The sequence below is a fragment of the Rana temporaria genome, chromosome 1, assembly GCF_905171775.1.
Source record: "Rana temporaria chromosome 1, aRanTem1.1, whole genome shotgun sequence".
NCBI classification, from domain to species: domain Eukaryota; kingdom Metazoa; phylum Chordata; class Amphibia; order Anura; family Ranidae; genus Rana; species Rana temporaria.
The window spans coordinates 438,079,147-438,102,407 of NC_053489.1; the positions used below are offsets into that span (position 1 = coordinate 438,079,147).

At 41.4% G+C, this 23,261-nt stretch overlaps 1 protein-coding gene across 1 annotated transcript in view; it reads left to right on the forward strand.

Moving 5' to 3' along the window:
* The window catches only part of GPAT3 (glycerol-3-phosphate acyltransferase 3), a 113,457-nt gene extending 90,654 nt beyond the window's left edge, over nucleotides 1-22,803 (forward strand). The window contains exons 8-12 of the mRNA XM_040326466.1: nucleotides 3,980-4,035; nucleotides 13,996-14,081; nucleotides 17,342-17,470; nucleotides 19,905-19,984; nucleotides 21,989-22,803. Of these exons, the coding sequence (XP_040182400.1) occupies nucleotides 3,980-4,035; nucleotides 13,996-14,081; nucleotides 17,342-17,470; nucleotides 19,905-19,984; nucleotides 21,989-22,112 (475 nt within the window). The 3' untranslated portion in view covers nucleotides 22,113-22,803. The remainder of the gene's footprint in view (nucleotides 1-3,979; nucleotides 4,036-13,995; nucleotides 14,082-17,341; nucleotides 17,471-19,904; nucleotides 19,985-21,988) is intronic.
* The last annotated feature ends 458 nt before the right edge of the window (nucleotides 22,804-23,261 follow it).

The window sequence follows — 23,261 nt, forward strand, 5'->3', positions numbered from 1 at the left end:
TATAATATTTGATCGGCAAGCCATCGGGGCCTGGACTTTTCCCGCACGGGGTTTCCCTGAAGGCTCTATGTACCTCTTCTTGAGTTATTGGGGCCTCTAGGGATTCAATGTCGTTTTGAGAAATTTTAGGTAATTTCGCTTCTTCTAAGTATTCCCTGATTTTCCTTTTTCTCATCTTTTCCTGCTCTTGTGTTTCCTTGGTTCTTATCGAATATAATGAACTATAAAAAGTCCGAAAGGATTCCGCTATTTCAGACGTCTTATATTTCATAAGGCCGTCTTGATTCTTTATTTTTTCGATGTAGTTTTTTTTTTTTTTTTCCCTGGATATTTTGGCTAAATGTTTCCCTGGTTTGTTCCCCCATTTATACCTCTCCTTTCTAACATTTTTAAATATGTCTCTTGTTTCGACCTTCATCAGATCTCTAAGCTGGGTCCTCTTTACAATAATTTCATGATATATTTCATTTTCTCCTCGTTCTTTATGCATTTGCTCCAGTTCAAATAGCTCAGTTGTTAATTTTTTCATGTTTAGTTTCCTTATCTTTTTTTTCCCTGCTCCTATTGAGATTAATTTCCCTCTGATGTATGCCTTATGGGCCTCCCAAACGGTAGCTACCCTTACTTCAGGTGTGTTATTAAGGGTGAAATATTGATCCAATTCCGTTCTCACTATGTTGTTTACCTCTATATCCTCTATAAGTTCTTCATTCAAGTTCCATGATCCTTTTCTTTGCTCTATTTCTTTGAATCTAATTTCCGCTATTACAGGAGCGTGATCTGAGACTGTAGATACCCCTATCGAAGTTTTAACTACCTCTTCCAATAACTCATGGTCTACCAATATATAATCCAGTCTTGAGTATGTTCCGTGCACGGAGGAATAGTAAGTATAGTCTCTTTTATTTGGATATGTAATCCTCCAGGGATCTATTAAACAGTAGCTATGCATTTTTTTTTTCAATATTCTAAGCTGTTTAATATTTCGCCTCTGAGCCCCGGATGTACTATCTAGTTGATAGTCCATTGAGAGATTGAAATCTCCTGCTAGTATTACATGTCCTAATTTAAAGTCCATTAAGGCATTCAAAATCCCCCTCAGATATTTATGTGGTTGGCTGTTTGGGCAGTAAATATTTGCCAACGTGTATTTTTTCCCTTGGAGTACTCCTTTTAGGAACAAATAACGACCTTCCGGGTCTACTTTCCTATCTTCTACTGTAAAGGAGATATTCTTCCCTATTCCTATGGCGACCCCTTTTGCTCTCTTCTTTGGGGAGTCCCCGTAGTACCAACTAGGAACTGCCCGAGAATACAATCTGACATTAGAGTCCAGCGTTATGTGTGTCTCTTGCAGGAAAACTATTTCAGCGGAATACCTTTCAACTTCTCTTAGTACCATATGCCTTTTTTCGGGGCAACTGAGACCTCTTACATTATATGTTAAGAATTTTATGTTTGTCATATTTTTTTTTTTTTTTTTTCCCTCTGCCTTGGGTATATATGTTCTTTCCTGCTGCATGACACACAGATCTGAATCCCTTTCCCCCCTCTCTAATCTTCCCCTCTCCCTTCCCGCCCAATCTCCTCCCCCCCCTCCCTTCTCCCTCCCCCCCCTCCCTTCCATTTGTACCTTGCCCCCTTGTTCTTCTATTGGGGCTTTCTCCTCCCCTCCCCCCCCCCCCGCTCGATCCCTGACCTTCTGGTCATTTTTAGAGCTTTTTCTGTTTGGCGCTCCTGGCGCTCTTTTGCTCCTCAGGCTGAGGTGGAGTTCTGTTTTAGCCCGGTCTCCTATCCCCCTATACTGGGGAACTGGTGAAGAAGCACTCTCTGGGTCTCCTCTCTCCCCGGTCCCACTCCGATATTTTACTATCTTGACCCTCCCCATCTCCCTCCCACCTACAACCCCCCCCACCATTCCCCCCTCCCTCTACCGGTCAACACTAATAATTTTTTGGTGTTGGGATGCCTAAACTATGACAGAATTCTGGTGTTTCCTCCAGAAACCTCAGTCTTGCCGAGACACCATTTTTCCTGCCTATTAGGCACGCTGGGAATCCCCAATTATACTGAATATCGTGCTCCTGCAAGACACCTAACAATGGTTTTAAACTTCTTCTTCGTTTTAACGTCTCTTGTGACAAATCTTGATAAATTTGAATATTATGTTGATCATATTCTAACGGCGACTTCCCTCTCAATTTTCTCCATAGCTGGTTTTTCTCTTCCCAGCTTTCAAAACGCACAATAATGTCCCTTGGGTAGTCCTGTGCTCTCTCCCTAGGACGTCTTATCCTGTGTGCTCGTTCTATTCTGAGCGGGGAAGTTGTTTCTCTCTCTAATATTGGGTTACAGATTTTTCTTATTATTTCTGGGAGGTCCTCAACCTGTGTCGTTTCTGGAGCTCCGCGTATTCTAATGTTCTTTCTTCTGTCTCTGTTCTCTTGATCTTCTAATTTATATGCCTGTTCTCGTTGGTTTATTTTTAATGCTATTATTTCATCTTCTAGCTTTTTAAGTGAGGTTACATTGTGGTCAACTTTTTTCTCCACTTCTTCCACTCTTTCCAATATATGCCCCATATTTCTCTCCATTTTTTCCATTTGCGTTTTAAGAGATCTTTCTAAAGCAGCGAACATTCCTTCCATTTCTCTTTTTGTTGGCAAAAGTGTCATATCCTGCGTTTCTCCCTTATTTCTCTGATCTAAATCTGTTTCTTTATCTGTTTCACTGTCTTGGTCTGTTCTGCTCTCTAGGAGTGATTCTGCGAGTGTTTCTGAGTCCGCCAAGGTATAAGCTGGCCCTTTTTTCTTATCTTTTTTCTTTTCTCTTTCTGCTTGGCCTGCTCTGCCAGTCGATGGTTTTTCTATGTGCTGGTTATCCCCGTTTGTCCCATGTGTCACAAATTTACACATTGGGCCTGGGCTTTGACTTAAACGGGGTACCTTTGGGATTGCCCCCCCTTTCACTATTTTTCCTCTTGTAGTCATCCTTGCGCCTGAATTGTAACTACGTCACTTTTAGAGAGGTTCTGAGGGAGAACCGTTTGCACATGTGATAGGTGTGTACTGCACAAAAAAAAAAAAAAAAAAAAAAACCTTTCGATGTTTCTTATATCACAATCTAAAGTTGTTATAGTGTTTCTTCTCTTTGGCTTCTCTTTGGCTTTGACCTTCCTCTTGACGATACCCCACAGATTCTCTATGGGGTTTAGGTCAGACAAGTTTGCTGGCCAATAAAGCACAGTGATACCATGATCATTAAACCAGGTATTGATAATTTTGGCAGTGTGGGCAGGTGCCAAGTCCTGTTTCCTGTTTCGTAGATGGGATTATTTTTCTTTCACACATTGTTTCCTTTATTTTAACCTGGTAATACTGCCATTTAACTTGCTAAGCAGCCTTGTCACCCTTGGACAGAACAGCAAAATACTATATTAGGGCTACATACTGTAACACCTCCCTGTCATCTCTGTATAACAGGAAGAGGCCTTGGGGGTTATTTACTAAAGGCAAATCCACTTTGCACTACAAGTGCAAACTACACTGAATGGTGCGGTGAAAGTGCAGTCGCTGTAAATCTGAGGGGGACGTGCAAGGAAAATTAAACAGAATTTTAGCTTGCACATGATTGGATAATAAAATCAGCAGAGTTTCCCCTCATTTCAGCCCCCCCCCCCCCCCCCAGATTTACAGCGACTGCACTTTCAGTAAAATTTCGAGTGCACTTTGCATTTGTAGTTTGCACTTGTAGTGCAAAGTGGATTTGCCTTTCGTAAATAACCCCCCTTGTGGTGTTGAAGAAGATCATAGGGGAACAATGCCGTCTGTTAACTTATCAGCTCATAACATTTTAACAGCAATCTTTCTTTTTTTTTGTTGAATATAATAATAATAATATAATAAAATGCTTTCACAGTCCAAAAGAGAAATCTATTGTTTGCATGAACTTTAACTGCACTTCATTGTTCTTTAAACAGGCTGCGAGCTCATGCATTGGATAAGGAAAAACTACCAATTCTCATCTTCCCTGAAGGTAGGTGCCATCATTTTTTCCAGAATGCTGAATCTGTCAGTGCTGATTTATTTTGTATAGTGAGGTGAGGGGCGCTATATCAAAATAGTGGATGCGTGTCACAATGTGCGTTTGAGTAGTACACAGTGTAACTGTGTACCCAAATCTATGTGAAAAACCAAACAGATTATAGTCTAAACTCTATAAGTACAATAGTGCCAAATGCTGTGGGAAAAAAAAAAAAAAAAAAAAAAAAATTAAAAGCATGTCCAGCAAACAAATAGTTAAGTGCAAAATGGATCCAGTGTTGTATCAAATCCAGGTGCAAAATGCAAATAATCCAATCCCAAATCGCAGGGAAAAGTGCAAATGCTAAAGTGCTTGTGAATCTTCACAATAGCCAAAGTGCGAGAAAGAAGTGATCCGCCTTCACCTATAGGTCACCAGAATAATAATGGATGGCTCCTTACCACACGGTGTTGACCAGATTACTTAAAATATGGTCGATCAGGCTTGTTTTAAATGAGGATCAGCAGGGTCTCATTGGGTTCCAATGTCAGCGATTGCAGCAAATGGTGTACCAAGAAAGGAGAAGAGATACCACCATAGTGTAAAACCATTTAATATACAAAAGTTAAAATTACAATGCCAAATGGCCTCTTACTGTTGCTGGTGCCCGTTCCCGGCACTGAGGCTGTAGGTGGTGGGGATAGTAAGACAAGATAAGAGATGGCCGCGTCCTGGTCCACTAGCGTGCGTTCCACCGCTAGTTGTCCATCAACCAGTGAGACCGGAAGTGCGTGGCTATGCGTGTGCGCTCGGATACCGCCTCGACGTCACGTTTCAGTTAAACCGTCTTCAGGACGCACACGCATAGCCACGCACTTCCGGTCTCACTGGTTGATGGACAACTAGCGGTGGAACGCACGCTAGTGGACCAGGACGCGGCCATCTCTTATCTTGTCTTACTATCCCCACCACCTACAGCCTCAGTGCCGGGAACGGGCACCAGCAACAGTAAGAGGCCATTTGGCATTGTAATTTTAACTTTTGTATATTAAATGGTTTTACACTATGGTGGTATCTCTTCTCCTTTCTTGGTACACCATTTGCTGCAATCGCTGACATTGGAATCCAATGAGACCCTGCTGATCCTCATTTAAAACAAGCCTGATCGACCATATTTTAAGTAATCTGGTCAACACCGTGTGGTAAGGAGCCATCCATTATTATTCTGGTGACCTATAGGTGAAGGCGGATCACTTCTTTCTCGCACTTTGGCTATTTTGAAGATTCACAAGCACTTTAGCATTTGCACTTTTCCCTGCGATTTGGGATTGGATTATTTGCATTTTGCACCTGGATTTGATACAACACTGGATCCATTTTGCACTTAACTATTTGTTTGCTGGACATTCTTTTAAATTTTTTTTTTTTTTTTTTTTATTTATTTTCCACAGCATTTGGCACTATTGTACTTATAGAGTTTAGACTATAATCTGTTTGGTTTTTCACATAGATTTGGGTACACAGTTACACTGTGTACTACTCAAACGCACATTGTGACACGCATCCACTATTTTGATATAGCGCCCCTCACCTCACTATACAATATATGCAAGTCAGTCACCTGATTTTATTTGGGAGCAGCTTCACTCAGTTAGTCACTTGATTCATCAAGTATATAATTTAGTGTAATTCATTTGGCGCGAGATTTCTTTTTCCTGAGTGCTGATTTATTGATTTCGTCCTGGATATTGCAGAAGGGTGAATTTTACGTTTGTTGTAAGATCATTCTGGACCTTAAGACTAAAGCTGTCCATACACTAAAATGCATTTTGACTTCCTAGTGAAAGCCGGTATTTGCATATTAGAGAGATGCTGTGTGCTTCAGAAGGTAACAGAGGTAATGTGCAAGCATTCAGCTTCTCAGAGGTCATATTGAGAGCTCAATTTATATACATTTAGTGCACTTCTGGCTACTCTGGACACAAATTCTAGCACAAAAGAGCTGCACTTTTACAGGTCTTGCAAAGCTCTGGTGCATCAAGGTTTTAGGTTATTGCGCCTACTTTTCTGCTAATACACCAATATGGTTAAAGCTGATCTTCCTCTCCTGCTGGCGCCTCTGCACTGCTAGACTATTCCTGCAGCCTCTACCCCCCCTCCATGCTGTGACCACAGCCAGGGCCGGATTTGCTTTCCCTGCTGCCCCAAGGCCAGGTTCCACAATGCACCCCCTCCCCGCCAACGAACCACCCCCCCCAAATCAATTGAGAATGGCAACCGGGTGGCAGGGGTGGCACGGTTAGTTCAAATATATATATATTTTTTTTACTTTTTTTATCACTTTTTTTTTTTTTCATTTGTAGCTTGTTGTTTACTTTTTTTATTTTTAGATATTTTTCTTATTTACTTTTTAACTACTTTTTTTATTGTAATAATTTAATTATTAATTCTTATTTTTTATCATTTTTTTTTCACTTAACTTTATTGCTATCACACAGGAGAAAACAATTCCCTGTGTGATAGCAATTGGAGGTGACCGGTTCTCTTTATTGACCCTGTCACCTCCAAAACAGGAGTCCTAGCACTGTGCTAGAACTCCTGTCACAGCTGAGATGGGAAGAGCACAGCTCACCCCTCTCACTGTGTACAGCAGCGGCAGGGACGGGAGACAGACTCGGCGGCCGGGGGAGGGGTGGACGGAGTCCCGAAGGCAGAGCCAGCAGAGAGAGGTATGTGGGGGGGGGGGGGAGAGAGGGGAGGACAGATGGCAGCACACATTTACAAGTGATTTTGGTGCCGCAATCACTTGTTAACGAGCGAGCGGATTCCCCACACACTACATTTAGTTCTTACTGCCCTTAACTGTATGTTCGGGCCATCAGGGGACTCCATGCCGCTGCCTCCCTATGGTGCCCTGCCGCCCCGAGGCCTGGCCTTAGTGGTCTTGTGGGAAATCCGGGCCTGACCACAGCCCTGCAATGGATGTAAGCATGCTAAAGGACAATCCAATACCAGAACACAGGAGAGCGCTGTCTGCCAAGGAAGCAGAGGATTGGATTAGTAAAACTGCTTTTACTGTCCAATAGACTAAATAAGCAGGGTAACCCTTGCAGTGCATGTGCAGCCCTACTGTAAGGGAGGATTTTTAGGTTTCCTTGAATTGGGCTTCAAGTAAAGTGTGGAAAAATCTCCCAGGAAGCATGGTGTTTAACCATTAAACCTTGTGTGCTTATGTAGATATAGTTTAATTATGTGTGTTCTAGCAGTCCAACACTGTCATGATTGATTATATCCTCAGGGTAGATTAAGTAGACTTAAAGTATGTAAAGCCAAAACTTTTATTTATTTATTTTTTTGATGAATTCTAGAATAGTTAAACCCCTGTCTGTCTTTTTTTTTCTGCTGTCCACATCCTCTTGGGAAGATTTCCCTACTACAGTGGGAATTTGTTTCATAAACCTATGTAACTACATGGTGAAGTATGACAGCGCATTATTTTGAGTAGACAGACTCTTTTTTTTTTTTTAATCCAGTACTTTTTTTTATTGTTTTCCAACCATATACATGACAGTAAATATAAATTCATATTTTACACACAGTGCATTTTATGTGCATACAAAAAGATCTATAACAAACACAAAAAATCTCCATCCTTACCAACCCTCCCCCTCCCTCCCTATCTTACTTTTAAAGTGCATCCACGTTTTAAATCCTGTTCTTGTCCTTAAATTAAATTATTCTTTACTAGTCTATACTTAGAGTGAGCGGCCTATTTTCACTAACCAGTGCTCCCATATTGCATTAAATTTTTTAAGGTTGCCACGTCTAATCCATGTTCCCCTCTCTTTCCCTATTGTGCTGTTCATTGCATTGAGCCATTCTGCTACTGTAGGTGGGTTTTGTGCTTGCCATTTTAGTGCTATTAGTTTCCTCGCCTGGAACAGACTTCTTATGACTGCTACTAATACATCCCTCTGCCCCATTCTCTCCTCAATGCATCCTAATAGGCAAACCCTGGCTTAAAGTTCCAGAGTAATTCCAAAAGTTGCATTTATAATGTCCAGAATCTTAACCCAATATCTATGCAATTTTGGGCATTTCCACATCATGTGGATGAGGTCCCCTGTGTTTTGACATCTGGGACATTTATCATCTGACTTCCATCCGAATCTAAATAGTTTCTTGGGGGTATAATAAACCCTGTGGAGAAGGAATAGATGGGAGACCCGTTGTGACGAGGCTAGTGAAACCACTGTCCCTAATTCCAATATCATGTCCCATTGCTCATTCGTTATTGGGCCAATATCCTCTTCCCACCTTTGTTTGTTCCTGCAAAGCCTATCGTTTCCTACCAACTGATCCCTGATTCGTTCGTACAGATCTGAGATAAGACCCTTCAGGACCCCTGTCTTGATTAGTTTTTGAAAATGCGTTAGCTTTTGCCATCTTACCGGCTGTAACTTGAATTGGGCTTGTAGTGCATGTCTAACCTGCAAGTAGGTAAAGAACATGGAATTTGGGATACCATATTCCCTACTTAACTCTGAGAAGGGTTTTAATGTGCAACCTGTATACAATTGTGCCACTTTGGTTATCCCACGTTTATCCCATTCTTTTAGTTTCCCCATGACCAAAATGTCTTTTAAATTCTTATTTTCCCATAATGGAGAGTATTCTGTTAATCCTTGATAGCCCAAAGCTACTTTTCCTGCTTGCCACACTCTTACCATCATTTTTACTGTTGGGCTTTTTACCACGAACGAGTTGGCCTCTAAGGCCTCTATTACAGAACTATGTGGGGACCCTCTTAGCATCATTTTCCCGCTTGCATTTTCTCCCCCCTCTGTACCACAGCCCCCCAAATGCTGCAACTGTGCCGCCAAATAATAACTGTGGGGGTGCGGAACCGCTAACCCTCCCCTATTTGTTGGTAGTTGCAGCGTTCGGAGACTGATCCTTGCTTTTCCCTTTTTCCAAATTAAAGTCCTAAAGAGGGTCTCTATCTTCTTAAACCATTGATTGTCAATCCATACTGGGGAGTTGTGAAGTATATAAAGCAACTGTGGCAACCAGATCATTTTTATTGAGATTGCTACGACCAGCAACCGACAATGGCAAATGTCCCCATATTTCCGCTTTACGTTTAAACTTGACCAGAAGTGGTGCTAGATTGTTGTTTATAAATTGTTCTGGGTTACGTGTTACCACAATTCCCAAGTACTCCATCTTCTCCCTGATTTTTAATTGAGGGATTCCTATCCCATCAATATTGCTTACCGGGTCCACAGGTAAGAGTGTTGATTTTTCCCAATTTATTACCAGGCCCGAAAATCGTCCGAACGCTTCTACTGTTTGAACTGCAGTTTTGAGGGAGGTTGTAGAGTTGCCCAGGAAAAGGAGGATATCGTCCGCGTAAAGCGCGACTTTCTCCTCCTCTACGCCTCTCTGGAACCCCTGTATAATTGCAGTCGCCAGGGGCTCAATTGCCAGGGCGAAAAGGAGGGGGGACAATGGACATCCCTGTCTCGTTCCCCTTTCCAATTCAAACGACTGTGAAACTTCATTGTTTATTTTTATTTTGGCCCTTGGGGAATTGTATAATAGCTTTATCCATTTAATAAAAGATGGGCCAAACCCAAACTTCTCCAGAGCATACCAGAGATAGTCCCACTCCAAACTATCAAACGCCTTTGTGGCGTCCAATGCTAGGATAGATCTATCTCCCGTATTCTCTGCCGGGGTCTGTAGGTTTAAATACAGCCTTCTTATATTTATGCTCGTGGACCGATTTGGAATAAATCCAGATTGATCTGGGTGTATTAATTTCTGAATATATTTATTTATTCTCATTGCCAATACCTTAGCTAAGATTTTCACATCTGAGCAAAGCAAAGATATCGGTCTATAAGATGATGTGTCTAGTTGATCCTTCCCTTCCTTTTGGAGCACTATAATAATTGCTTCTAGCATTGAGGGAGGTAACCTTCCTCCTTCTATTGCCCAGTTTAGTGTTTTTAGTAGTTCCGGGAGCAGCACCTCACCGTATTGCTTGTAGATCTTCGCTGGCAGGCCATCTGGCCCTGGGGACTTTTGATTGGAAAGTGCTTTAACTGCCTGCTGTAGTTCCACTAATGTAATTGGAGATTCCATAGCATTCCTGTCCTCCTCTGATAGAACTGGGATGCCTATTTCTCTAAAGAATTCTTCCATTTGTACTTTGACTTCCCCCTTTTTTGACCTATATAGATCTTTATAATATACTGCAAATGTGTCCACTATTTCAGATGTTATGGATGATATGCCACCTCCTAACGTCCTAACTGCAGGAACACTAGAAGGTGCCATATTCGTTTTCGCTAGGAGAGCCAAAGTATGACCCACACTCTCCCCCTCCGAGAAAGCGCTCTGCTCCTGAAATAGGCGCTTATTTTCCACTTTCTTATTGATCACCAACTTATATTCCTGTTGCTTCTCCAACCATAGCCGTTGTTTAGTCGGCGTTGGATTTTCCACATATTGCTTTTCTGCCTCTAGAACCTCTCCCCTGATTTTCTCCTCCCATTCCCTAGAGTTCCTCTTGATCTTAGCTACCTGCTGGATCAATATACCCCTAAGGAACGCCTTTAGGGCATCCCACACCACTCCCTCTGGTGCCGTCCCTGCGTTGAAATCCAGGAATTCCCTTAATTTGATACTAATTTCTTCTGGCTTCCCTATCACTTCTAGCCAGAAGGGACTGATTTTCCAATTGCTTGGAGGACATTTTTTCCCTGTACTCAGTGATAGCACCAGAGGGGAGTGATCGGATACCCCTCTTGGATAATAGGATATTTTACTAACTGCTTGTAAACTTGCACAGTTCCCCAGGGCCATATCTATTCTTGACAGTGTAGAGTATGTACTTGAAAAACAGGAATACTGCCGCAGGTCTGGATATTTCACCCTCCAAATGTCCCACCACCCGACCTCTTCCAAAAATTGACTTAAATGCCCTTCTCCTGGCCCCGGGCTCCGAGTCCCCGGTGGGAACCTATCCATCGTTCTATTTAGTACGTTGTTTAAATCTCCAACCACTAATATTGGTATATTTATCTTGTTTACCACAAAATCTGTTAACTTATATAGAACCTCCATCTTAAAGGGGGAGGTATATAAATATTGGCCAAAACATACGGTACATTCTCTATCAAACAGTGCAGAAAGACATAGCGGCCCAGTTCATCTATTCTTGACTCTATACATGTAAATGATACGCCTGTTTTTACCATTATGCTCACTCCTCTAGAATAAGAGGAGTGAACAGAATGGTACTGGCTTTGATATTTTTTTTTATTGACCAATTTTATCTTTGTTTCTTTAGTCAAATGAGTCTCTTGAATGCATATCACCTCCACCCCATACCCCTCCAAGGTAGTAAAAATTGCGGCTTTTTTCACTGGGTCCCCCATCCCCCGGACATTCCAGGAACCTATGTTTATCATTTTAGGTCTCATACCCGGCTTCATTGATAGGGTCTACACAAATGTAAAGCTTCCCGATGGGAGCCTCAGTTTCCCAACCCATCAGAGAAGCTATGCGAGAAAAACCATAGATGCATTTTGACGTTGTAGCCGGAGAGAAAGCAAGTCGAGCAGAGAAAAAAAAAAGAGAAAAAAAAAAAAAAAAAGGGAAAAACCCCCCCACTGAAGAGCAAGAAAGCAAAGACAGGAGTATATACTATTTTGAATATACCTAGAAAAGAAAAACATTTAAAATGTGCAATCAAGTACTTTTCCTTCCCTAGTGCTTAATAAGTGGTACGTGATACTCGTGTTCTGATACAACTTTGCCCCACCCCCCCCCTCCCTACCCCCCCCCCCCTTGCCTAGCTAGGCCTACCCTTAGGGCTGTACTTGTGACCTCTCTCACCCATCCTTCCCTTGCATTCCCCTTACCATCCATATCTACTGTGATCTCACATAGTCCTTTCTCTGACCCCCACCCCCCAAAAAAACACATAAACACAAAAAGAGAAAAGGAGAAAAAAAAAAAAGAGAAGGGAGGGAAATGAAAACAAAGGGGGGGAGGGACAGAGGGAGATTCCCTCCCATCCTCCCCCCCACCCCCTTAATTCCTGTCCATATCTATCCATATCCTGAGTTATACCTTTTAATACCCTATTTTACTCTTAACAAAAGAAATTATTTATCTTTTCTCTTTCCCCTTTCTCCACCCCCCCCCCAAACCCTTAGTACAGTCTTTTCCAAGTTATCCAATCCGTCCGTTCATAATCTACTGTGCTTTATTCTCTTCCAGCCACTGTGCTGCTTTTCCTGGAGAGTCAAAGAGTCGAGGACCTTCTGCTGTCATTACTCTTAGACGTGCAGGGTACAATAGAGCATATTTAATTTAATTTTTTATAAGATTACGTTTGATAGGTGTAAACTCCGCCCTACGTTTACTGAGTTCTGGGGAGAAGTCCGGAAATAGTGAGATTCTTGATCCATTGTAAAAAATGTCCCCCTTCTCCCTTGCTTTTTGCATTACTGACACCTTGTCTGTAAAATTAAGAAACTTCAAAAGTAAAGGCCGAGGGTGTGCATCCTTGAAATGTGTTCTGAACGGGACTCTGTGGGCCCTTTCAATTGCAAAGAATGGTGAGAAGGAATTTTCCCCAAAAACGTCTCCGAACCATTTCTCAAAGAACGCTATGGGGTTAGTACCCTCACTGCGTTCCGGGAGACCCACCACCCGGATATTATTTCTGCGTAACCTATTTTCAATTTCATCAAGTTTAGATGCCTGCCATCCATTGTGTTCCTTTAATTCTTGCATCTGTTGTTTTAAAGAGTACACCTCATCTTCAACTTGACTCACTCTCTCTTCCGCTGATGTTATCCTTTGTACTGTCTTTTGCACTTCCTGGCCCATTGTCACTAGTTCTTCCTTTATTTCATTCATCTGTTCAGTTAAATTATTCAGTGACCCCTTACATACATTTATAGCATTTAATATCTCCTTCAGTGTTGGCTCTTCCTCCCGCCTGGGGTCATCTGCTATGCCTGCCAAAGGAATTTCTGTCGAGGTTTTTTCCAATGCCGCCCCCCCTTGGGGCTCTACCACAGGGTGTTTTTTGCTTTTGGGAGCTGATGTCCCCTGGCCAATACTTTTCCTGTCCGTTGCCACCCCTGTTTGGTGTTTGACCTGTGTTTGTGAGTGCTGGGTTGATTTTCCGGGAGATTTTACTGAAGTGTGTAAGACAGTTTCCGATTTAGCTGCAGCTGCTGCTGCCTGTGCAACTTTTTCCTTGTCTTTAGCGGCTCGTGTTATTTGCGGGCCACCGCTCTCCTGATTCGACTGTCCCTTTTTTGTAGCTGCTGCCATTCTTTAAGGAAATGCAAAAGCAAGTCACTGACCAGCAAAAAGAATAGAAAGGGGAGGGGAGTGAGAGGTGTAAAAATACACTGCTCCGTTCCGAGTCTCTTAATCTCTGCTGTGAAGGTTATTCAAAAGAAGATCTATTCCCTCTACCTTAGTCTTAATGCCGTCTCTATAAATGCTGAGCACAATAGGTAGAGAAAACCAATTTGTACAGGATGAGTGGAACATAGGCAGTGGTATAAACCAGCTAAATTCAGTAATATGAGGATAGTGGGGACAAGAGCGGCGCTCCCTGTTCCAGGCACTGAGCGCTAAATATTTGTAAGGCAGAGTCTTTAAGCTATTCCTCCTATTCCTCCCCCTATAAATGCTGACCAGGGGGGACATGGGGAGATAAACAGTCCAATAAGTAGGCAAATGGGGTACCTTATATTGAGCCCAAGAAACTTTATAGGAAGTTCCCTCTTAGCGTCCTCAGATGGAACTTGGAGTAGACAGACTCTTTAACAACTAATAGTTTATTTAATAAGCATTCATTTCTGTATTTTTTTCTTCTTTTCATTCTAATGCAAAAGACAAAAGTGAATAGATTTTTTTTTCTTTTTTGTGCAGGAACCTGTATTAATAACACTTCAGTTATGATGTTTAAAAAAGGAAGTTTTGAAATAGGTGGTACAATATACCCAGTAGCAATAAAGGTAAGACCGATTGTTGTCAAAGTTTGCAAATGGTGAATGCGTATACAGAACATACATATGTGGGGGACTTGTGCCTCGTACACACATTCGGTTTTTCCGTCGGAATAAACTCTGATGTGTTTTTTTCCGACGGAATTCCGCTCAAGCTGTCTTGCATACACACGGACACACCAATCTTCCAGCCGTCCAAAATGCAGTGATATATAACACTACGACGAGCCTAGAAAAACGAAGTTCAGTGCTTCCGAGCATGCGTCGACTTGTTTCCGAGCATGCGTGTTTTTTTCTCCGTTGGAGTTCCATTCAGATGAACTGAATTTCCAATAGAAATTTTTTCAGTCGGGGGGAAAAAAAGAGAACATGTTCCCTTTCCAATTCTGTCAGAATGTCCGACGGAAAAAGTCCAATGGGGCATACACATGGTCGGAATATCCGATGAAGAAATTCCGTTGACTTACTTTTTCATGCTACAGTAACTGTGTTAAAAAAAAATGTGAACCCCATGTAATTGGCTTTCTGCAGTAATTTGCCATAAAATGTGATCTGGTTCTCATCTAAGTCCCAGCTACAGACAGACACAATCTTTTTAAGCTGATAAAACGCAAACAATTTTTATGTCTTTTATTGAACACACACATTCAATATATTACATTATTAAAATACCCACAAAAGACTCATTATGTCTTTCCGAAAATACCTTGGAGTGTTTGCTTTCCAAAATGGGGTAATTTATTTGGTGTTTCCACTGTCCTTGTGCTCCATGGCCTCCAAAAATGTAATGGGTAGTCAAGAAATTATTTGTGGTAATTAAAGCAATATTGTATGACCCTTGAACACCTGAAGGTGCACCTAGGCTGTGCAAGTCTCACATGTGGTAACCCTATACTGCTCGTTAAAATTATAACTTTGTGACAAATTTTTATTTAATTTCTTCATCTTCCAAAAAACTGTGACAAAAATTACATCTTTAAAAAACTCACCATGCTTCTTACTAAATACCATGGACTGTCCACTTTCCAAAAAAGGGTGATGTTGGGGAGTATTTGTACTGTCCTGGCATTTTAGGGTCTGAAATGGCCAAGCAGTACATCAGGGCTGATCAGTTTTCAAATATATATGTCATAGTTTGTAGACACTATGGGCCAGATTCTCAGAAGAAGTACGCCGTGAATAGGAAAGGACGTAACGCACATCGCTGTTCAAAAAATTACGTCGGTGCGACGTCATTTCGCGCAAAGCACGGCGGGAAATTTCAAAACGGAGCATGCGCAGTACGTTCGGCGCGGGAACGCGCCTAATTGAAATGATACACACCCCATTTGAATTAGGCGGCTTGCGCCGGACGGATTTACGCTACGCCGCCGCAAGTTTACAGGTAAGTGCTTTGTGAATCAAGCAATTGCCCGTAAAACTTGCGGCGTTGTAACGTAAATGCGATACGTTGCACTGCCGCAATTCTTGTGAATCTGGACCCGTGAATTTCACAGAGACTAAATAATACACCGTTTGGGTTATTTTTACTAAAATAATGTAGCTGAATACATTTTGGTCTAATTTTATAAAGTTTCTTCATTTGCAACATTAATAACAAAATCGAAGACATTTTTTTTTTTTTATTTAAATAGCAAAAAATAAAAACCCCATTAAATGCCACCAAAAGAAAGCTCTATTGGTCGCCAAAAAAATGCTAAAAACTTAATTTGGGTACAGTGTTGCATGCCTGAGTAATTGTCACTCAAAATGTAACGGTGCTGAAAACGGGATGATAGTGTCCGGATTGAAAGTGGTTGTGGTTGAACATCCACAGTGGTGGAGGAAAAGACGTGAACCCTTTGCATTATTAATTGTCAAACCTACCTTGGCAGCAATGACCTGAAGTAAACAAGGAGCTTTGGATCAGAGCATTCAAAGGCACCTTGGGCCAGATTCACGTAGAAATCCGGCGGCATAACGTATTGCATTTACGTTACACTGCCGCAAGTTTTATGGGCAAGCACTTGCCTGTAAACTTGCGGCGGCGTAGCGTAAATCCGTCCGGCGCAAGCCCGCCTAATTCAAACGGGGCATGTATCATTTAAATTAGGCACGTTTCCGCGCCGAACGTACTGCGCATGCTCCATTTGAAATTTCCCGCCCTGCTTTGCACGAAATGACGTTGCACCGACGTCATTTTTTGAACGTCGACGTGAGTTACGTCCTTTCCTATTCACGGATGACTTGCGGAAAAAAAAAAAATTGAAATTCGACGCGGGAGCGATGGCCATACTTTAACATGGCAAGTCTAAAGATAGGCCACGAAATAGCAGCTTTAACTATACGCCGGGAAAAGCCGACTAGCGACGACGTAAGAGAATGCGACGGCCGCGCGTACCTTCGTGAATCTCCGTAAACAGCTAATTGGCATACCCGACGCGGAAAACGACGCCAACTCCATCCAGTGGGCGCCGAAGTATTACACCTACGATCCGAAGGCGTATGAAGCCGTACGCCTGTCGGATCGAAGCCAGAAGCAGTCGTATCTTGGTTTGAGGATTCAAACTAAAGATACGACGCGGCAAATTTGAAAGTACGCCGGAGTATCAGCAGATACTCCGGCGTACTTCTTCTCTGAATCTGGCCCCTTGTGTTTGCCTGTTGTGACGTAAATGAGGAACAGATTCCAGATGAGAATCAAATTCCAAGGGAATCACATACTTTTTCTTTCCACTATATAAAATGGAGGTTATAGAAAAGGAGAAGGTGAATGGAAATATCCAAAATGAACAGAAACGGAGAATGAATACAAGGAGATCTTGCTGTTGGGAGCATCTAAGATGTACAAGAAGCTTGGGGCTGACTGTCCATTACCTATCAGACTAAAATATCACTTTGGGTGGTGGGATTCTTTAAGAAAAATAACATTTACAAGTACAGATATATTTTGTAATCTTTTCAAACCATGGCATGTATACTATTTTTTGACTTTGTAGATGACAATCCTTTGATAGTTAGTAAATGTTATAATGTATGAATGAAATTGACTTCACCTAAGGCAATTCCTAACACATCTAGGGCTTGCTAGGAAATTGTCATGCAAAAATGACCGGGAATATTTGATTCCTACATTTTCAAATGGTTTATCCTTTAGTCATTTTGATTAAAAGTTACTACAAATAACCTTGAGCTATTTTACAGATATTTGAGGGATATAGAAACCTGATACTTTGTAGTACTCTTTATAGAGACATTTTAAAATTTCACTTTTGTGTTCCATGTTGTAGTATGACCCACAATTTGGAGATGCATTTTGGAATAGCGGTAAATACAACATGGTAAGCTACCTACTGAGAATGATGACAAGCTGGGCCATCAACTGTAATGTGTGGTACCTGCCTCCAATGACTAGAAAGGTAATGTATGAACACTGTATTCTGTTCAAAATACTTTGTGTGATGATCTATGTGAAACTGAACGTTTACAGGCAAGAGTGAGAAAATCCATTGGCCGAGGGGGTGGAAGCTAACACACAAACCACATCATGTGTCGAACGTACTGCGCATGCTCCGTCGGGTAAATTACGTGCATTGCGCTAAATGACGTCGCACGGATGTCATTTGTTTAGACGTTAACGTAAATGGCATCCAGCGCCATTCACGGACGACTTACGCAAACGACGTGGTTTTTTAAATTTTGACGCGGGAACGACGGCCATACTTAACATGGCTGAGAACAACTAGGGCTCAGCCCTAATTTTACGCGGCGTAACTCGATGGAAACAACATAAAGTTAGATCGACGGGCAGCGCGGACGTTCGGGAATCGCCGTAACTAGTAATTTGCATATTCTACGGCGACCTCAATGGCCTCGCCACCTAGCGGCCGGCCTAGAATTGCATCCTTAAGATCCGACAGTGTAATTCAATTACACCTGTCGGATCTTAGGGCTAGCTATGCATAACTGATTCTATGAATCAGTCGCATAGTTAGGACGGCCGTAACACAGAGATACGACGGCGTATCAGGAGATACGCCGTCGTATCTCTTTTGTGAATCTGGCCCTAAGTGGGCTCTGACTTTAGAACGGAAGTCACTATCTTCATTCTTGAAGAGCTCAATTTAAAGATAAAAATTATATGTATGTGCAGACACCACTAGTATCTATAATGATTTAGAAAGGTGTTGGTGCTGCGCTGCACCAACACCTTTCTAAATTTTTTCACCTAAACCTCATAGAAGGTTTATACAGTACTGCAGCAGGTCAATATAGTATTATTTAGAACTTATTTTTGCGCCGGTGACAATCACTTTTCCAGTATCTATAATGAAACCAGAATAATGTGACATAACAGACTTAGGACAGCTTCACACATGTGCGGTGTGAATTTCCCTTCAGTTTTCAATGCAAATTTCCAAAGCAACTGTTCAGCTGCAATTTAGATGCGGATTCAATTTCTTGGAGATTGTTTGTGTTTGTGTGTGTGTTTGTGTGTTTGTTTTTTATCTTGGGCTTTCCAGCCTAGAGGAGAGGAGGATCTGTCATGCACTATTCCTATTACAAGGGATGTTTATATTCCTTGTAATAGGATTAAAAGTGATAAAATAAAAAAACTTGAAGGGAAAGTGTAAAAAAAAAAAAAAAAGTAAATAAAAAAAAAAAGAGAAATTAAAGCATCCCCGTTCCCGCGTGCTTGCACACAGAAGTGAATGCATACGTAGGCCGTGTACGCATATTTAAACAATGTTCAAACCACATATGTGAAGTATTGCTTCGAACTCTGGAGCGAGAGAAATAAAGAAAGTCATTGGTTAAGGGCGTGGCAGCCAGTTTGCCAGCCTGCTCCTTAGCAACCAGCTATGAAGGATGCCGAGGACTGTCTGCTTCTAAAATTTGCATGAGAACCATATGTAAATTGCAGCTAAACCGCTGAACTTCTACTCTGGAAATTCGCTCTGAAAACCAATCAATGCACACTGTCCTAGTTCTGTGGGTGCTTCTTGGGCTTTTTCAGCATGAAACAATGATTACCTAGATTTGCAAGACTTCCACCTGGTCTTCTTCTGTTCACATGTTCTTTAGTTCGAACACCCATCTCAATTCATGAGACGTCAAATAAGATTCTTACCCAACGTTAACTCCTTTTCTTGGAATCCATTGAGAGAGACAGGCCCCACTCTATTTGTTAATGTGTATGCTCTCTGTTCTGCTTGCTACAAAAATTAGGCCTGTCGGTAGTAGTCCTGGGCTAGCCTTGAGTCCTTTTTTCTTTTTGTTTGCCAGTGTCTGATACTCCTGTAGGTGGCAGTATAACCATCAGGTGAAAGAACTCCTGTGTCTTTCAGTGTGCTCCAAGAAAATGAATTTGCAATAAGTACAAAACGATTTTCTTCTTTCTTATATAGTACAGTAGTACCTTGGATTTCAAGTATAATCCATTCCAGAAACATGCTTTTAATTCAAGGCACTCGTATATCAAAGCGAGTTTTCCCATAGAAATCAATGCAAACTCAGATAATTAGTTCCAGTGTCACTGCTAGTCTATGCAGTACCGTATGTGGCCAGAGTGTGGGGGGGGGGGGGACGTGTGTCGGAGATGCTGGGGGAAACTCGGGAGCCGAGTGTTTCCAAGAATCACCGGTGCCCCCGAACCTCTGGCCACATGCGGTACTGCACACCCCAGAGGCTTGAATCCTGCTTGTCTTGCCAGACAATGCTCGCAAATTGTCATGATTGAAAAAAAAAAGGTTGTATTGCGAAACACTCGTAAACCACGTTACTCGCAATCCAAAGTTTTGCTGTACTTGTATTACTGCATATTAAAATGAAAAATGTTCCTTGTATTTGCAGGAGGGAGAAGATGCTGTTGAGTTTGCCAACAGAGTTAAGTCTGCAATTGCGAAACAAGGTGGACTGATAGAGTTGCCATGGTAACATTTTTATTTTTATGCCGTATGTTTTAATGTAAAAGAAAAAAAATGATGCCATGTCTGTCATATTACGAAAGGTCTTTTATGTAAGATGTTCACAAGTAGTATCTCCTGGGGAGAGCCAAGGCTCAATTTCTGCAGTGCAGTGGTACATGCTATCTCAAAATTTCAGGGCCGAAATGTGTGTGTTCCAGCACTTTTTGGCTGCCCAGGGCAATCCTAGACAGAACAGATACATTCTGTACAGATTCCCACTGGGGAGCTGGTTATTGGCAGGAGGGGTTCCTTTAATTTTCCATTGTAGTCATCTTAACTGGGACAGGAAGTAAAGGGAATTTTCCCAATGGAAACATAAGCAACAGTACACAGACCAGGCAGGGATTTAACCTTTCTCCTCTGTAGTTAGACTTTTAGAATGGCATCACTCGCGTTTTTAATTTAGACTGAAAGCTTCATCCTCCACAATGTCCCTAACAGACATTCATTTACACCCAAGTAGTTATTCTATTAAAGCATATCTGAACACAAAAATGTAATATATTGTTGCTTACCAGTCTTTAGATGTAGTGGCTGAAATGTTCAATTTTAGTTTTGTCCGATTTTTTTCTTATATTTTCACCTTGCAATCTGGCAAACATCACACTTTTTTAAAGGAGAAGTATGGCCAAAGCAGCTTGGTCCTACTTATGCTATGAATCACATGAGTATTTGTTCTTCACTCCTGTGCCCTGTTTTTGGGCCTGGCTGATATCACTCAACCGATCCAGGCTGGGGAAAGATACAGATTTTAAAGTCTGGGTCCACCTACGGACCTAGACTGGCAGTTGGCTCAGCCTCTCAGCTGTGCCGCTGGGAGACTAAGCCAGCTGCTCCCTCCCCTCCACAGCCCAGCACTCCATTGAGCGCTGGAGGGGCAGAGCAGAGAGCTGGTGACTGACAGTCACCGTTCTCTGCTCAGAGTGATCAGCGGTGTTTCTGTTCTCAGTGCAGAGTTGATGGGTGACAGATGCAGCATTGGATCGATGCTCAATCCACCTACGTTAGTATAAGTTTTTTTTTATTTTTTATACCCCATACTACTTTTACTGTAAAGCCCTGTACACATGGGCAGAATGTCGGGAGACGTTTGCCGGTTAAAAAAACAAAACGGCCGAAATTCTGCCTGTGTGTATGTCGTCCTGTCCGACAGAAGCCAGTCGTTTGGCCGCCTTCTGTGTGAAAACAAGCAGCCGACCGACTCCCGATTAGTGCTCTCGGCCAATGGCAGAGAGTGCTGATCGGAATGTTCTGTCAGAACACAATAGCTTGGCAGGGGAAATGGCTGGACTAACCTTGCATGGTTAGTACAGCGTCTCCGACCGGAGCTGTCTTTCTTTTTTGTGCAACCCGGAACGGTTAGTGTGTACCCGGTTTAAATCTCTCTTGGGGTCTACATTAATTTCCCCATTGTATCTATGGTGATGGCCATGATTATCAGACTGGACTATAAATGTTTGCCTTTGTTAATCTAAATTACATGGTGGAATGATGAGATTTGTATTGTACACAAGAAAGATAAGGATATTTGTTTTTTTCTGTCTTGCTTGACAAGGACACGTGTCTTCTGTACTTGCTGAAAATGTTCTTGGCCTGAAAATAAAATATAACACTTGACACCACATCAAGGACTGCTAAGTCCGCATATATTGCTTTTTTGATACGCGTTAAAGAAAATGGAATAAAATGACATTTGAAATACAATTACATTTAAAAATGTAAAAATAAAATACAATTTAAAGAAAATGAAAGCAAATAAAGAGTGGTATACATTGATTTTGAAAAAAATAAAATAAGCTTTCATCTTTGAAATTGAAGTGGTATACATGAATATAGATTCAAGCAGGTTTATGGACTGCATACGTGATTGTGCAAGATTCACAAACTTTGTACAAAAAATGTATTTTACCTTGATTGTCCCGATTAACTGCTTTTTGAATCATCATGCTCTATTTTATTTTTATTTAGGGATGGTGGCCTAAAAAGAGACAAAGTAAAAGATTCATTCAAAGAGGAACAGCAGAAAAATTATAGCAAAATAATTTCAGGACCCAATAATGTATCCCAGAAAGATAACGGACTTGTTGCGTGAAGAATGTTTGAAGACAAGGACAATGATGGCTTTTTTTGATATTCTTTGGTACTCCTTTTCTACACGTTTCTATGATCTTTTTACACAATATAAAAAGCAACTCCAGGTGAAAAGCGACAATCCAATAAGGAAGCGTTGCCTGACTGAATTCACAGTTGAATTAAAGTAATTGTTCTGTAATTTTTCATTACCAGAAAGGACTTTCAGATTGCCTCTTGGCAGGACTAAAAACCTATTGGCACTTTCTTCATTCGGGGCTCCTTATATACTGCAGATTTTTCCTAGTTGGGTTGCAGATACTTTGATGAGCACTGATGGAACTGCCTGCCTTGTTCAGACTTCACTGGCTGCATGTTTATTCTATGTATATGATTTACACAGCGGAGAAAGCCAAAATTGGGATAACCGCAAAAACTCAGAGGAAGTATGTTTTTTGTAACGTTGTGACCCTTTCATTGATACTTATGAAAACGTATGCTCAAATTACTCAAAAAACATTCTGGTAGGTTAACGGACACCACGTTGGCCAAAGAGAATGTATGTATGCGTATATGAATGTGGTATTGTCTTTAAATTGCAAGCTCCAATAGGGGTATGCACTGATTTATAAATGTTTTTATTGTGTTGTATGAAGCTACAGAATATGGTAAAACTTAATAGGGGAAATAAAATTAAACTTTTCTGACCTGGAGTACATATTTCATATTCTCTGCACTTACTGAGTATATAGCTGTCCCCTGAATTATTGCAAGATAAGCGTAGACTGAAAAGTTTGTTTTACAGAAATCTATGGATTAAAATGATGTTAATTAAAATGTTTCCATGACTTGGTAGCAAAGCCAAACTGCAGTCAGCTAAATTAACAGTTGAAATACACTACAGCAGGATCCAAAAGCACCCTTGTGTTGAACAGTAAAAGAGATGTAGCACACTGTTGACTTCATCATCCCTCTTCTGCTTCCTTCTTCTGTCATGTTACCTGCTGTACATGTGCACTACTGCAGGGTCCTAGCATGCAGTATGTACCTATAATACCCTGTGGCATATTAATGTGCCAAACTAGGACATAACATACTTTGTTTTATGACCATACATTCTGAAACTAAATATCATAAGGTATAAAAAATTCAATCTTAAAAGAAATGAAAA